The sequence below is a fragment of the Biomphalaria glabrata genome, chromosome 14 (genome assembly GCF_947242115.1).
Source record: "Biomphalaria glabrata chromosome 14, xgBioGlab47.1, whole genome shotgun sequence".
In the NCBI taxonomy this organism is placed as follows: Eukaryota; Metazoa; Mollusca; class Gastropoda; family Planorbidae; genus Biomphalaria; species Biomphalaria glabrata.
Window position 1 is genome coordinate 31,790,891 of NC_074724.1, and position 16,193 is coordinate 31,807,083.

A 16,193-nucleotide genomic window follows, 5' to 3' on the forward strand; every position below is an offset into this window, starting at 1 on the left:
GTCTTGTGTGGATTTGTTTGATCACTTAAGGGAAACTTTGTGCTATTTAAAACATTTAAAACTGTCCATTAAATCTATTTTTAATAAACTTTATCGTAAAACCAACTTGTACTTGTTATCTATTGTTTCATTTATCTTGTCCTATTTTTCATGTTGTTTTCACTAAGATTCAGACGACGACCTATAAAGAATAATTCACTTGACACCACTGCTTCAGTACAGTTTCTTTCCCTTGTTCGAGATACCAAACAAAATAATATAATTAACAATAGTTAATCAAATAATTGTTTTGTAATAAATATTTCTTGTGTTATCAGGTTAAAAAAGAACTATAGTGCAAAATTTTAGCTTTACCCAAGATTGCGTATATATAAAAGCCTTGACAGCATACAAGTGAAATTATACGATTGACACCTTACGAAAGACTGCATACAAGTGTTGTGGGTTGTTTAGTAAACAGATTACAGATGTCTGAGATGTAGATTTAGGTCTAGATGGAGTTCGTTTAACCAACAACATATATCAACTTGTATAATATACTTCAGAAAACGATAGATACTTAATAAATGTTTAATCCAGAAAATGAAGGGGCACAGTCCAAATGTCGACAGTTACTACAGATGAAGTCTCGCCAATAGGAGTCGAAGTGAGTCGCTGTTATTATCCGTTAATATCTATCCCATAAGTCCTATTTAGTTAATATCCCATAATTCCTCATTGAAAAATACATAATTTAATGCAATAATATGTAATAGACTTGTGTCAGCAAGGCAGTTCCCTAACCCTAACCCTGTTTTTGTTACAAACCATGTTTATTAGTAACAGAGATCTGGTCAATCTTGTATTCAAGGAGACTGACCATGATGTTGTTTTATTCAAGGAGACTGACCATGGTGTTGTTTTACACAAGGAGACTGACCATGGTGTTGTTTTATTCAAGGAGACTGACCATGGTGTTGTTTTACACAAGGAGACTGACCATGGTGTTGTTTTACTCAAGGAGGCTGACCATGGTGTTGTTTTACTCAAGGAGGCTGACCATGGTGTTGTAGTATTCAAGGAGACTGACCATGGTGTTGTAGTATTCAAGGAGACTGAGCATAATCTTGTAGTCAAAGAGAATGACCATGTTGTTGTATTCAAGGAGACTGACCATGGTGTTGTTGAATTCAAGGAGACTGACCATGGTGTTGTTGTATTCAAGGAGACTGAGCATAATCTTGTAGTCAATGAGAATGACCATGGTGTTGTTGTATTCAAGAAGACTGACCATGGTGTTGTTGTATTCAAGGAGACTGACCATGGTGTTGTAGTATTCAAGGAGACTGACCGTGGTGTTGGTTTACTCAAGGAGACTGACCATGTTGTTGTTGAATTCAAGGAGACTGACCATGGTGTTGTTGTATTCAAGGAGACTGAGCATAATCTTGTAGTCAATGAAAATGACCATGGTGTTGTTTAATTCAAGGAGACTGACCATGGTGTTGTTTAATTCAAGGAGACTGACCATGGTGTTGTTGTATTCAAGAAGACTGACCATGGTGTTGTTGTATTCAAGGAGACTGACCATTGTGTTGTAGTATTCAAGGAGACTGACCGTGGTGTTGGTTTACTCAAGGAGACTGACCATGGTGTTGTTGTATTCAAGGAGACTGACCATGGTGTTGTTGTATTCAAGGAGACTGACCATGGTGTTGTTTAATTCAAGGAGACTGACCATGGTGTTGTTGTATTCAAGGACTCTGACCATGGTGTTGTTGTATTCAAGGAAACTGACCATGGTGTTGTTGTATTCAAGGAGACTGACCATGGTGTTGTTTAATTCAAGGAGACTGACCATGGTGTTGTTGTATTCAAGGAGGCTGACCATGGTGTTGTTGTATTCAAGGAGACTGACCATGGTGTTGTTGTATTCAAGGAGACTGACCATGGTGTTGTTGTATTCAAGGAGACTGACCATGGTGTTGTTGTATTCAAGGAGACTGACCATGGTGTTGTTTTATTCAAGGAGACTGACCATGGTCTTGTATTACAAGAGATTGTCCACGAATCTCTCTCCTAATCCGACCCTCTGTAAAAGCTACTCAACACTGTACATCACCCTACTGCCGTACAAAACTCTTTTATCTCGTCCTGGACTCGTGGGGCACACACCAAATTAACTCTATTGCTCCGCCTCTACAGTTACAACAACATGTCCTACACTTAAGAATTGTTGTGAGTTTTCTTTTGTTTAACTTATTTTTATACTTGGGAGGTATGAATGATCTAAGCCTGGTTTTATACCTAGAAGATTTGAATGACCTAAACCTGGTTTTATACCTGGAAGGTTTGAATGGCCTAAACCTGGTTTTATACCTAGAAGATTTGAATGACCTAAACCTGGTTTTATACCTGGAAGGTTTGAATGGCCTAAACCTGGTTTTATACCTAGAAGATTTGAATGACCTAAACCTGGTTTTATACCTGGAAGGTTTGAATGGCCTAATCCTGGTTTTATACCTAGAAGATTTGAATGACCTAAACCTGGTTTTATACTTGGCAAATTTGAATGACCTAAACCTGGTTTTATACCTAGAAGATTTGAATGACCTAAACCTGGTTTTATACCTGGAAGGTTTGAATGACCTAATCCTGGTTTTATTCGTGGGAGGTTTGAATGACCTAAACCTGGTTTTATACCTGGAAGGTTTGAATGGCCTAATCCTGGTTTTATACCTAGAAGATTTGAATGACCTAAACCTGGTTTTATACTTGGCAAATTTGAATGACCTAAACCTGGTTTTATACCTAGAAGATTTGAATGACCTAAACCTGGTTTTATACCTGGAAGGTTTGAATGACCTAATCCTGGTTTTATTCGTGGGAGGTTTGAATGACCTAAACCTGGTTTTATACTTGTGAGTGTTGAATGACTTAAACCATTTTAGTTATTTTCATATTTATATGTCTTCATTACCTAAGCTTATAAGAAAAGCTACAAATGTCACACTTTGCAAATAGACGAAAGTGCATTTATGATTATTGTCAGTACAAAATACTTTTTAGACACACCTTTTTCAAAATTCACGATATATTCATTGTTGAAAACACCTGCTACAAGCACAGTGCGAAATCGGGCATTCTTTAGAATTCCCAGGCATATAAGCTTTTTTTTTCTTTTATTTTGTCTTCACATAAATATGCATTTCATATATTTTCATGTTTCATTTTACATTTGTTTACAAATGCAATATATTGTAACTACTTTCACTCTTCGGGCTCTCTGTATATTGCAACCTAGTGTACAATTGAGAACACGTTACAGTGGCTGTACACATATTTCTCCGTTAACACCCGTTTCGCCGTATCAACGCTTGTATCGTTGTATCAAACCCCATAGTCTTACTTTTGAAATCAGCAAGAATCTTTCAGAGTGAAGAAAAAAGTCTGGACTACAGAAGTTTCTACTAAGTATACATTTAGTGGTTTTATGCATACAGTTCACGAGCTAAAAATAATATTTGAAGTGAGCGTTAAAATACAGGACATTTTATTGGAAATGTAAACGTTGGTATACTCGAAAGAAAAAAACGCAAGCTAAAAGTCTGTGGCCATATTACAAGATATTCGGGGCTCGCAAAGACCTTCCTTCATGGAACAGTACCTGGAAAGAGAAAGAAGAGGCAGACCGAGAAAGCGATGGGAGGTCAACATAAACGAATGGACGGACCTGCCATTGGAAGATGTTCTAACTAAGGCAAAAAGACAGAGAAAGACGGTCGACGAATCTTGCATGGTGCACCAACGGTCCAACAGACTAAGGGATAGGTAAAGGTAGAGGTAATTCCACTGTGAAGAGTAAATCAATGGCTGTATCTGATGTCTAACGCTGTGTGTGATAGTAATCACATGGTTGAACCTCCAAAAAGGATAGAGGTTCCGTCCTTATAATTCGTGGATTGAATGACTTTATGAAATGGTTTAAATTATTGTATTTAAAATAAAAATCGGAAGCTACAACTTACATAAAGACAACCCTGACAGCTATATCTTGATCAAAAAAATTAAACGCGTATTTGCCAGGAGGAGATAGCTCCTGGTGATCTCGCTGATAGTGTAAGTCTATGGAGTGGCCTCTCATGGACTACGTTAATTTCAAAAAAAAAATTTACTGTGAATTTAAAAGATTCTGATCCCTCATGCCTATATTTTTTTTCTTTAACCAACATTAAACATTTTTTTTTCTATCACTCATGTATTTTTAAGTCTTTGGTACACATTGCAATTAAATCAGCAAGATCACAACTGCTTTTTTCGTTTATATTGTGCCGCTGTATATATGTAACACACAAAGAACTTTCTATTGGATATATCACTTAATGTTATATATAACACCTTTTGTGATATAACACCTGATGAACATACTGTACTACATGTGATACTACACAACATGCAGTGGCGTAGCATTAATGGCGCGAAGGGGTTCAATGAACCCGGGCCCACGACTATTAAGCGCCCACACACTGTGGCGTTACAATTGTGGCAGGGGGGGGGTTCCATTGCATTTGGGCCCATGGCTCGTGTCTAATTGGGGCCCTCATGATCCCTGATACTTTGTACTTGTAAAAAGCCGATTTAAAACCACTTGCATTTGGGAATGTCTTTTGGTAAATATGCAGACTACTCGATTATTTTGTCACATGCTTATTTTGCCTTATGTCTCGGGGAGAGGGGGGTGCGCAAAATATTTTATTATTGAACCCGTGCCCATGGGTATATTGCTACGCCCATGTGTACATTGCTACGCCCATGGGTACATTGCTACGCCAGTGAGAACATGTGATATAAACTTAATGTTTCTTTTATTTTTAAAGAATCAACAGTGGTGCCTCAAAGACCTTCTTATTGTGCTGTTAGTTGTTGTTTTTTAAACTCAATGCAGTTAATTTTTTAAGAAATTGTATATGCAGTCAAGTAAGAACTGAAGCCTTACCCTGAAAATTAACACATAATTATTTGTTTACAAATAAATGAATCGACAACTGCAAAAGCCAATTATAAAATATATCAAAATTTCATTATTTTAATTACTTTTCCGTTTTTTTCTTACTCTTTACGTCAATAATGGTAAGCCCAACATCGTGTGGTTCCGTAAGATTGTTACCAACAGAAGTGGTAATGGTGTCAGCGCCCCATTACCTATAAAATGCTTTCAACGGCATGCGACTCACAGAGCATTGACACCCAGTCGAACTCCTGGCCTTTACGTTTTGTTCAGAGATTGAGCCCGGCGGAACTGTTCTCACTAACAGGAGAAGTTGAAAAGTCGACAACTGGCGCCCAACCAGTAAGACTCGGTCAGTAGAGGCTCGTTAGCCTTGGTTAGCTACCCAATTAAGAGAAGGAAAACTCTGAATTCAGATCTCCATACCCTAAATATAGAATAAGCTTTGGGTTTCAACCCTGAAGACAACTGATGACAAGGCTGCATGCGGCACACATGGCCACATCGTGGTAGAAGCTGCGACCGTTGTAATATCACTCTTTTGTTTTATTTCTACCTCACGTTAAAAAAAGGGGAGGGGGGAGTGATCTACTCTGTAGTTACTATCGAGACGATAGAGCACGCTCAATAGTTTGGACACAATGGAAAGTTCACTCTTTTATTTTTGCAACTCGGATGGAGGGAGTTATCCTAGGTAATTTAAGAGCGAAAAAAAAAAGACAATTTTCGTCTGTATATTTCAGAAGATTGGTATGAGTTTTCAAAAGATTTTAATAATTTTCCGGATATTTCCAGGACCATTTCGTATATTTTGCAATTTCAGGAGATTTCCAGGACCTCCTGTTAAATCGACAGGAGGCCGCGGGAAATCTGTTATAAGTTATAAAATGGTTTAATTTTATAATTTATAACCTAAAATTAGTGCGGGTCCTATAAATGTGCTGGGTCCATTGAGGTTGCATAGGTTGCAGTGGGTAAGGTTGGCCCTGCAAAATAGCGGTGTATGCTACGCCGCCGGTCGCGACTAGTTCAAATAATTACAGTTACTTTGGAAAATAAAGGGGACTGACTTGATAGGAAAGTGACAAAATGAAATAGAGATTGCTGGATAGAAAAAGAAAGAACACAACTTTTGGCTAGAGAAAGAAAGAGGGAAAGAGATGCTGCTGGATACAGAAAGAAAGAGATAGTTGGTTTCTTTCAGCCGTAGAGCGACTATGGTTCCTATGGAACAAAGAGATATTGCTTTATAGAAATAGAAAGGGAGATGGTTGGGTAGAAAAAGAAAGAGAGAGCCATGCTTATATTTTTTTCCGATACACATTTTAAACAGAGAAAACAAATATAGCGATATAGTTACTGAACATTAAAGGACGTTATATACAATCCACATCTACTTGTAGGCCTATACAAAGTTTTAGATTTACATTTCTATTCGAAACATACGTACAGACACCTAAGAATTTGATATAAAAGTTCTCTTTCAGACCTTGCGATGCATAAGGCTAATGATGTAAAGGCCATCTGTTACTGTGGCCTCGGTTAACGAGAGGTCATGTGGCCAGAAAAACGACAAACCGATTTTACTTTTGCCCACCCAATATCAGACACCCATCAGTGCTGGTTGGACTCAGAGGCGCCCTAGAGAACCCGAAATAAAATAAAAAATTCCCAGCCTTCGTAAGGATTTGAACCTGGGACACTTTGGTTCGGAAGCTTCATTGCTTTACCACTCAAACACCAAGAAACGAGCTTAAAAAAATATGTCAAATGCATAGCGTTTTATCGAAAGTTCAAAAAAAAAAAAAGGAGAATAGTAAATCAAAGGGCGTAGCCGGTGGGTTAATGCTTGTGGTAATATGTAAAGCTAGTTACAAAGCTTACCTTAACCTTCAGCCAGCTTGGTGGACAGTGTTGTCGTTAAACTTTGTGAATCTTATACATTTGTACTATTGTTTAAATTTATACAAATTCAGTTATTACATTTTGTTTCAAAATAAACAGTGATGCAAAGACCTTCGCAATGGGTTATACGTTTTTAAATGAAAAAAAACAATGCAATTTATTTAATTGAATTTTTTTTATTTATTTACAGAATCGAGTATAACAGATCCAAAAGTTATTCTTAATAATGCAAGAATAGTCCATTATTCGGGTTTGGCGTCTATAATTTCAGAATTAAACTTCACACTCGAGTTATTACCCCTATATTCATCTTTCCTCAATCCAATGGAAACTCTATTTTTATTTCCATCTAATCCTTTTGCTTTAAGAACAAAACATAAACAACAAACAATAACGTAATATCATATAATATTAGCACATCCGTCCTTTTGAAGTTTTTATCACATCCTTCTTTTTAAAGTTCTTAAGAGTGATATCTACTAGCAAGGCCGGCCCTAGCATTTGCGGGGCCCTATGCGAAACGGATCGCGCGGGGCCTAGTCTGGGTAGGGATTAGCATAATGTCAATATTATTTTTTTTGAATTAGAAAATAGGCCTACTTTCGTCTTTGCAATACATTTTTATCAAATGAAAGCTCGCAATGCCACTTTTATTTATTGGCACCCCAAAATGTCAATTTCGTCTATTCTTCAGGAGATTTGAATAAATTCAAAAAAAGTTCAGGACTTTGTCGTATATTTTGCCTTTTCATGAGATTTCCTGGAGGCCCTGGAAAATCAGGAGGTCACGAAAACCCTGTTATTTTATATACGTTATAATGGTTTAATTTAATAATGTACACTTAGAATTAGCGCGTGTCCTATGAAAGCGCGGGGCCCACTGCGACCGCATAGGCTGCAGTGGCCTAATGCCGGCCATGTCTACTAGGAACTTTAACAATTCGTCCACTTCTGGTTGTCTTGACTGGCACAAGTTCTCTAGACGTTGGTCTATAACTGTATGTTTCGTTTGTTCCAACAGTTTGCAGTTCATTGTCTCCATCGGTATCATAGTACCCAGAGATGTCTTCATCGAAACTCTTATTCAAAAAGCGTTGATTTCTTCTGTATGTTTTTCCGTTTGTCTTTATGATGTAAGATCTGGGTGCTGAATGTTTTTTATGACAACTGCTTTCTGCCATGTTTGACCTAGACGAACTCTCCGACAGAATAATCTTTAGGTAGTCTTGCTTTTGCATTGTATTTCACTTTGCTTTTCATCTGTCGTTCGTTGAGTAATGTCTCTGCATTTTCAGCTACCGATGGTTTCAATAGTTTGGGATCAGTTCGAATGATTCCCTGAGTCTTCTACTCGTCACCAGTTGTGATGGTGAATACGGCAGTCCACTTATCGGAGTATTTCTATACTCGAGCATAACGAGATATGGATCTTTCCCACTTTTGTATGCTCTGAATCCTTTTGCTTGCGCACAAAACATAAACAACCAACAATGACGTAGTACCATATAATATTAGGACAGAATCTTCTTCATGCAGTGGAAAATTAAGAATTTTTTGCCTATCTTGAATTCTGGTCAAAGCTCTTGCTCCCAATTAATATAGTTCGGAAGAAACTACAAAAGTCTGGACTGCATATATGGAAAGCTTCTAAAGAAATTAGTACCCTTTCATGCTTTCTGCAAAATGATGAGAAACTGACAAAAACCCAATCCATCAAAAAAGCAAAAGCAAAAAAAGTGAATACTATGGATTCCCTGTAATCCCTGTGGGAAGCGTGGTCGAGAGGCTAAGTGCGCTTGAACTTGGCTTGTCTTGGCTACCTAGAAGGGGACTCGAGGTTCGACACCCGACTCGGCCAGAGTTGCGTTTACTGAGCGCCTAAAGGCAGAACGGAAAACCAACTCCTAGATTGGACCAAAGCGCTCTGAGCATGCTATAAGCATGAAAGTAACGCTATATAAAAGCTATAATAATAATAATAATCAAAACAACCAGAAGAAAGAAAAGACTTGATGGGAAGTTGAGTTCTAATGTAGGACTGTCAATAGAACTGCAATTCAAACGTGTTGCGACAGAAGTGCTGGACAGATTTCATATGGAGATGAAGGGCAGATTTCAAAGGCTGGAAAGAAAATGGATACCTTTGGGTTTCTTCTTGAACCAAGACACCTGTTAGGTGAAGACCCGCTTATGACAAACTGTGCTACTTTTCCTGTTTGTATGATGAAATAAATGGAAAATCGCTTTTTCAATGATGTCATTGATGCACGAGCACTTTTCATCAACAAACCAGTAATACAATCACCAATAGACATATTGAGGAAACAGGCTTCATATGGGAATTACGTGTGCTCAAACTTTGCAACCTCCTCCGAATACTGCTAACTCAGGCCACTTCCATTACGTCATGTGAGAGATCATTCTCAAAGATCAAGTTCATCAAAAGCTATCTCAGGAGCACAATGACACAAGAAAGGCTTATCATGGCTTTAATGTCAGTGAAGTCACAAATACTAGAAAGTATCGATGTAGTTGATGTTATAGATGTCTTTGCTGCACAGAATGCACGACGTGAAGCGATATCAATTGAGATTTGTCACTTGTGCATTATTTAACTAATAAACAAAGCTTTTATTCATTAAAAGAGTATTGATTACTTTTTGTTAAGTTTACTGATATACTGAACCAATTTGATTTGGGGCTTATATATTTTTGCGTACATTATTCCATGTCATATGTCGAATGTCAAAATGCAAGGGGCCCCCAAAGAGGTCAATCCCCCCGGGCCCCCAAATCCCTAGTTACGCCCCTGCCTGACGTAAAAAAGTAAAACAAATATGTTTACTTATTACTGGAAAAATAGTGGGGTAGCCCGGAAGTGATTATACACTTGGAATAAAAAATATTTACTTATTTCAATAACTTTTATTAACTATTTTTCTTAGTCTTTACGTTAAAACATGTAATCAAAACATCGTAAGGTTGTTATTGCCGAAATGGTAATGACTTCATGCACCCCTGTACCCTTTAAAAAATGCATCGGCAGACAATCCTAGAAAATAATAAGGAGCTGTCTACCCATCTTGCAGCCCTTTTAAGCTTGTACTTTTAGATGTAAGTAGATCTTTACATAGAACACTGACAATGATTGTGAGGAGAGAGAGGGAAGAAAACGGGAGAGGTTGAGATGGAGAGAACAAGGAAGAGACTTTAAGCACCCCATTACCTTTAAAAGAGAGAGAGAGAAGGAAAGAGGACGATGTTTTCTTGCAAATAACGCTGTTCAATGTATTATTATTATCGCTTTTATATATACATGCTTATAGCATGCTCAGGGCGCTTTTGGTCCAATCTCATTTGTGGACCAGTGGGGTTGGTTTTCCGTGCTGCCTCAGTAAGCACAACTCTGCCCGAGTCGGGTGTCGAACCTCGAGCCCCCTTCTAGGTAGCCAAGCCAAGCCAAGTTCAAGCGCACTTGGCCTCTCGACAACGCTTCCCAATGTATGCCTTAAGCCTCAGCTCATCCAATGCGACAAAAATGTTTTGAAATGTATTTTAACATGAAGCGTTGACTGTTTCCTTCAGTAATCTAGAATAAGCAAACCGACAATTTTTTTAAAGGACCAAAACTGTTAAACAGCAAACAGAGGATACATACACTTCCCTCTCTGGATATTGGATAAATCGGAAAAGTTATGCAGGATCAACAGTATTACCCTGTAGGAATTGTTTTCTTTTCTTTTCATGAGAAAAGAAAATCCATTTTTAAATTATTGTGATGCTTGAACAATCAAGATGCGTATTGAGAGCCACGATTATATTTTTCCGATTCACATTTTAGACAGAGATTTAAACAAAATAAAGCAAAATAGGTAATGTCCATGAAAGAATTCTTATATACCATCAGCATCAACGTGTATACCGAGTTTTAGATTTTATTCAGAACGTGCATACATACAGGCACCTTACAATTTAATACATGTAAATATAAAATGTCCCCTTTCAGACCTTGCGATGCATAAGGCAACTAATGTGAAGGTCATCTGTTACTGTGGTCTCCGGTTAACGACGGTGTCATGTGGCCAACACAACGACAAACCATCTTTGCTTTTCCCCTACCTTATATCATCAACCCATCAACGCTGGTTGGACTCGGAGGCGCCTTAAAGAACCCGAAATTATATATCTCAATCTTCACTAGGATTTGAACCCGGGACTCCTTGGATCAGAAGCCAAGCGCTTTATCACTCACACACTAATTTACGAGCTTAAAAAAATATGTTAGGGAAAGCGTTTCAACCCAAGCCGTTTTATCGGACGTTCAAAAATAAGGAGAGTATATCAAAGGTCGTAGCCGGTGGGTAATGCTTGTGGTAATAAGTAAAGCCAGTCACAAAGCTAAACTTAACCATTGAATTTCATGAATTTTATAAATTTGTACTGCTGTTTAAATTGAAACATTTTGTTTCAAAACCAACAGTGATGCAAAGACCTTCACAATGGGTTATACGTTTTTTAATGAAAAAACAATGCAATTAATTTTTATTTTATTTTATTTATATGCACTGTGAGAAAAACCAAAACTACAGTGGCGTAGTTACCAATGTGCGGGTGGTGCGGGCCGCACAGTGCACCAAGTGGAGAGGGGCACCAAAATTCCCCCAGTGTGTATTAATTTCCTATTTCCCTGAGCTTTTCAATAAAAACGGCTAATTGTATGGACACGAACAAACATAAGCTACTGTATTTTAAACATGAACTAACAATTTATAAACTAGTCATGTCGCTATTTTGTTTCATCTCCTTGACTATTTCGTCCATACAATGTAAGCTATAGAACAGTTTGAATCTAATTTACTACATTTATTTCGGACACACGGTACATGTTGTTACTACACTGATCAATGCTCTGTAATATAAAGAAGAAGATAGGCCAACCTTTTTTTAACTTCATTGTTTAGTCCATTGGTTTAATCTAGATATTGAATTTACAAATATATTTCTAAACTCTAGCTCTAAACAATTGTCTTAGTTAATTCATTTCTTTATGATTCTTTATAGTTTAATTTTGGAAATAATTCTATTATAATGTCAATATTTTTAACTAGTTTAATTGTAATACTGTAAACAAAATGATGAACAGTGCTCAAGACTGACTAGTCTGGCTGGTGCCTTAAAACCATTTTAAGCTCAGACGGAGAAATCGGCATCTCTGATTGAAATGGCTGACGCATGGATCAAAGAGTCTAGATGGTGAAAATCTGTTACATATTGCGCATGCGCCAAAGGCTTGGCTTTTCCGGCAAATGTCAAACGGCGAGAAAGTTCTTAGAAAGTGGATGTGGTATTCGTCAAAAAAAGAATCCTTATTATGCTTCCCCTGCATACTCTTCTCAACAAGATCAAGTACCAAATCTTTATTTAAATCCAAAGATTGATTCAATGATTGGTGGAGGTTATCCCCGAAAATAGAAAAACATGAGACCAGCAGAGCTCACATTCAGTCTTCGCTTGCTTGGAGAGAACAGTATTGACAACAAGGCCCAAAATTTGATTATACAAGAGACGAAAACCTGGAGAGACTACCTGAAGAGAATCATGGACATCATTCGTTTTCTCTCAAAGCAAAATCTGGCACTACGTGGGCATCGCGAGCGAGCTGAAGAAGTGTTGGAAGGGCAAAATCAAGGCAATTTCTTGGAGTTAGTAAAATTACTATCAAAGTACGATCCACTCTTGAGGGAGCATGTGCTTCGAGCTAAGCTTTGTTCCAGACCGAATACATACATGTCTCCACAAATACAAAATAAATTTATTACATTATTGGGGGATCACGTTAAAAAACAAATCATACAGCAAGTAAAACAAGCCAAATATTTATATATGACTTTTGACAGTACACCTGACATCTCAAAGCTGGATCAAACTTCCCAAATTTTACGGTACATTGTCATGGATAATGACGGGGTGCAGGTTCGTGAGTCTTTTATTGACTTCATCGACACAAAGGACAAGCATGCTGCTGGAATCGCTGAGATGATTCTAGAGAAACTGCGTTCGGATGGCTTAGACATAATGGACTGCAGAGGTCAAGGCTATGATAATGTTGCGGTCATGAAAGGTCAAAACTACGGTGTCCAAAAACGTATTCTAGAAGTCACTATTCATTGCCTGCTCAAACTCTGGAGACATTAACTAGCAGAGATGAAAATTCATCGACTAGATCAGAAGCAGGTAGATTATTAGTTGCTATTCAGTCTTTTAATTTTGTCACCTATCTTGGATTTTGGGCTCCTCTATTAACTGAAATTAATGATGCGCAATTCTACCTTCAGAAGCAAGGATTGTCTATTCGAGACTGCTCACTCAAACTAAAAACATTAGAGACATTTTTAAGTAGTAATCGAGAGGACATCGCTGAAGCCAGCATTACCTTTGCCGAAAGCGTGTGTTCAGATCTGAGAATCAGTACAGAACCTCAAAACGTATTGGCCATAAGAAAAAGATGCCTGGTGACAAAAAAAGACTCTGTACTTACACATAAAGAAGAGCTACGAAGGGAAATTTATTCTACGTTGGACAGGATTGTTCGAGAAATAATCACCCGATTCGAGCAACTTCATGATGTAGCAGATAGATATGAATTTTTGTCACCTTCCCAGCTATTAAATCCTCAGGTCGAAATCAATCTCGATAGTACTCCTAGCGACATTGATAAAACGAATTTCTGCTGGAGCGAAAGAGGCTTCAACGGTTTGTCACAGTTTCATTAGAAGCCTCCGAACTTCCAAAACAAGGACCTGTGAGATCTTGAAATTTAAAAAAAAATCAGCTAGATGATTCAGTCACGAATATCGCCATCATGATTCGCATATTTTTGACTATTGCGGTAAGCGTCGCTACATGCGAGAGAAGTTTTTCCAAACTTAAACTGATCAAGAATTACTTGCGATCAACGATGACAAATTTACGACTCACTAATTTGGCCATTTTGTCATTTGAACAAGAGCTGGTGGAAAAAATTGGTTTCGATAAAATTATTGATACTTTTGCCAGCAAGAAAGCGCGTAAAATTCACTTGTATTATGTTTATGTAAAAGTGATTTTTTTTAAATTAACAATATTTAATTAATGAATACATATTATTTTGAACAAAAAAGTAAGGTTTTGCACTGTTATTATTTAGTTAGCTTTTTTTTTTTGGGGGGGGGGCATCAAAATGAGGTACCGCACCAGGCATCATATACTCTAGCTACGCCACTGCAAAACTATGAAGTGAAAAGTAAGACATATATGTTTACTCAATGGTAGAAACCAAGCTGGATCTCAGTGTATCTGAAATAAAAATTATTTACTAATTTCAATAACTTTTATTACGATTTTTCTTACTCTATACGTTACGAGCTTTAAGCTCAACATCGCAAGGTTGCTACCGCCGGAAGTGTTAATGACTTTAAGCACCCCATTACCTTTAAAAATGCTTCCAGCGGCTTAGGGAGACAACCCTGAGGAAAAATAAGGAGCAGTCTACCGGTAAGCAGTCTGCAGCACACCTACCAGAACTTGCTTCGGTACTGATCCAAAATTGGTCACATCAGCTGCGCCGAGGGGGGAGGGGGGAGTATTGAGCCATGAAAAAAGCCAACAAACAATTGTACACTTTTTTTTATGGACTTTAAATTAACAAAAAAAAAGAATCCTTTGGAGTTTAAAAAAGAGAATCAATGCAATAAATGGGAAAGAACTTTTCAAGTTATACACAATTTTATTTCATTTTTCTACAAACCAACAAAACGGAAAAATGCAAACATTGACTGGGACACTGTAAGACATTTGTGAGACATTTGTAAGACATTTGTGAGACATTCAGTTCCAAGTGTCAGCCATTTTAAGCTTGTACTTTTAGATGTATGTAGATCTTTACAAAGTCAAATAGAAAACCAACTTTGATTGTGAGAAATTAGGGGACGAGAGAGGGAAGAGAAAAACGGGAGAGGGGGAGATGGAGAGAGAGAGAGACAAGGAAAGAGGGCGTTGTTTTCTTGCTAATAACGCTGATCAATGTACGTCTAAAGTCTCAGCTCACCCAGTGCAAAAGTATGCGAGGTAGGCCTACACCAAGACAGCTCTTTTATCAAAAAAACGTTTCGAAATTAATTTTAACATAAAACGTTAAATCCTTCTTCCTGCAATATAGAATACGCAAAAGGACCATTATTTAAAGGACCGAAACTGTTAAACCGCAAACAGAGGATATGTACACTTCCCGCTCTGGGTATTAGCTAAAACGGAGAAGTTATTTAGAATCAACAGTAATACCTTATTTCGAATTTATTTCTTTTCTCTTTACAAGAAAAAAAAATCCATTTTTAAATTATTTGATGCTTGAACAATTAAGACGCATATTGAGAGCCACGTTAATATTTTATCTGTTTAACTTTTTAAACAAAGATAAAAAAAATAAAGCTAAATAGATAATGTACCTGAAAGAACAATCAACATCTACTTGTATACCAAGTTTTACTTTTAGATTTTATTCGGAATTTCATACATACAGACATCTTACAATTTGATATATGAAAATATAACATGTCCCCCTTTCAGACCTTGCGATGCATAAGGTAAATAATGTAAATGTCATCTATTACTGTGGTTTCAGGTGAACAAAGGTGACATGTGGCCAGCACAACGACAAACCGTTTTTACTTTTCCCCTACCTTATATCAGATACTATCGGCGCTGGTTGGAGGCGCCCTATAGAACCCTCAATTAAATATGTCAGTCTTTACTAGGATTTGCACCCTGAACTTCTTGGTTTGGAAGCCCAGCGCTTTACCACTTAGACAATAATTTACGAGCTTAAAAAATGTGTTTTAGGGAAAGCGTTTATCGGGCGTTCAAAAATAAGGAGGAGAATAAATGTAAGGGCGTAGCCGGTGGGTTATGCTAGTGGCAATAGGTAAAGCCAGTCATAACGCTAAACAAAATTTTTAGCCAACATGGTGGACAAAAGTGTTGCCATTGGATTTCACGAATTGTATAAATGTGTACGATTGTTTCAAAGTATTACATTTTGTTTTTAAATCAACAGTGAAGCAAAGACCTTCGCAATGGGTTATATGCTTTCAAAAGAAAAAACAATGCAATTAATTTTTACAATGGATTTTTATATGCACTTGAATAAGAACCGAAAACTTTGATGCAAAAAGTAAAACATATATGTTTACTGAATTCACGCATTGACAAGGAGGTATTATGTACTTGAAAAAAAAATTATTTACTTATATCAATAACTTTTTTA

At 37.3% G+C, this 16,193-nt stretch overlaps 1 protein-coding gene across 1 annotated transcript; it reads left to right on the forward strand.

Moving 5' to 3' along the window:
- Positions 1-2,259: 2,259 nt before the first annotated feature.
- LOC129922724 (homeobox-like protein HDP1) lies at positions 2,260-2,904 on the forward strand. The gene has a single exon (XM_056009669.1). The coding sequence runs from the start codon at positions 2,260-2,262 to the stop codon at positions 2,902-2,904; it is 645 nt and encodes a 214-aa protein (XP_055865644.1).
- The last annotated feature ends 13,289 nt before the right edge of the window (positions 2,905-16,193 follow it).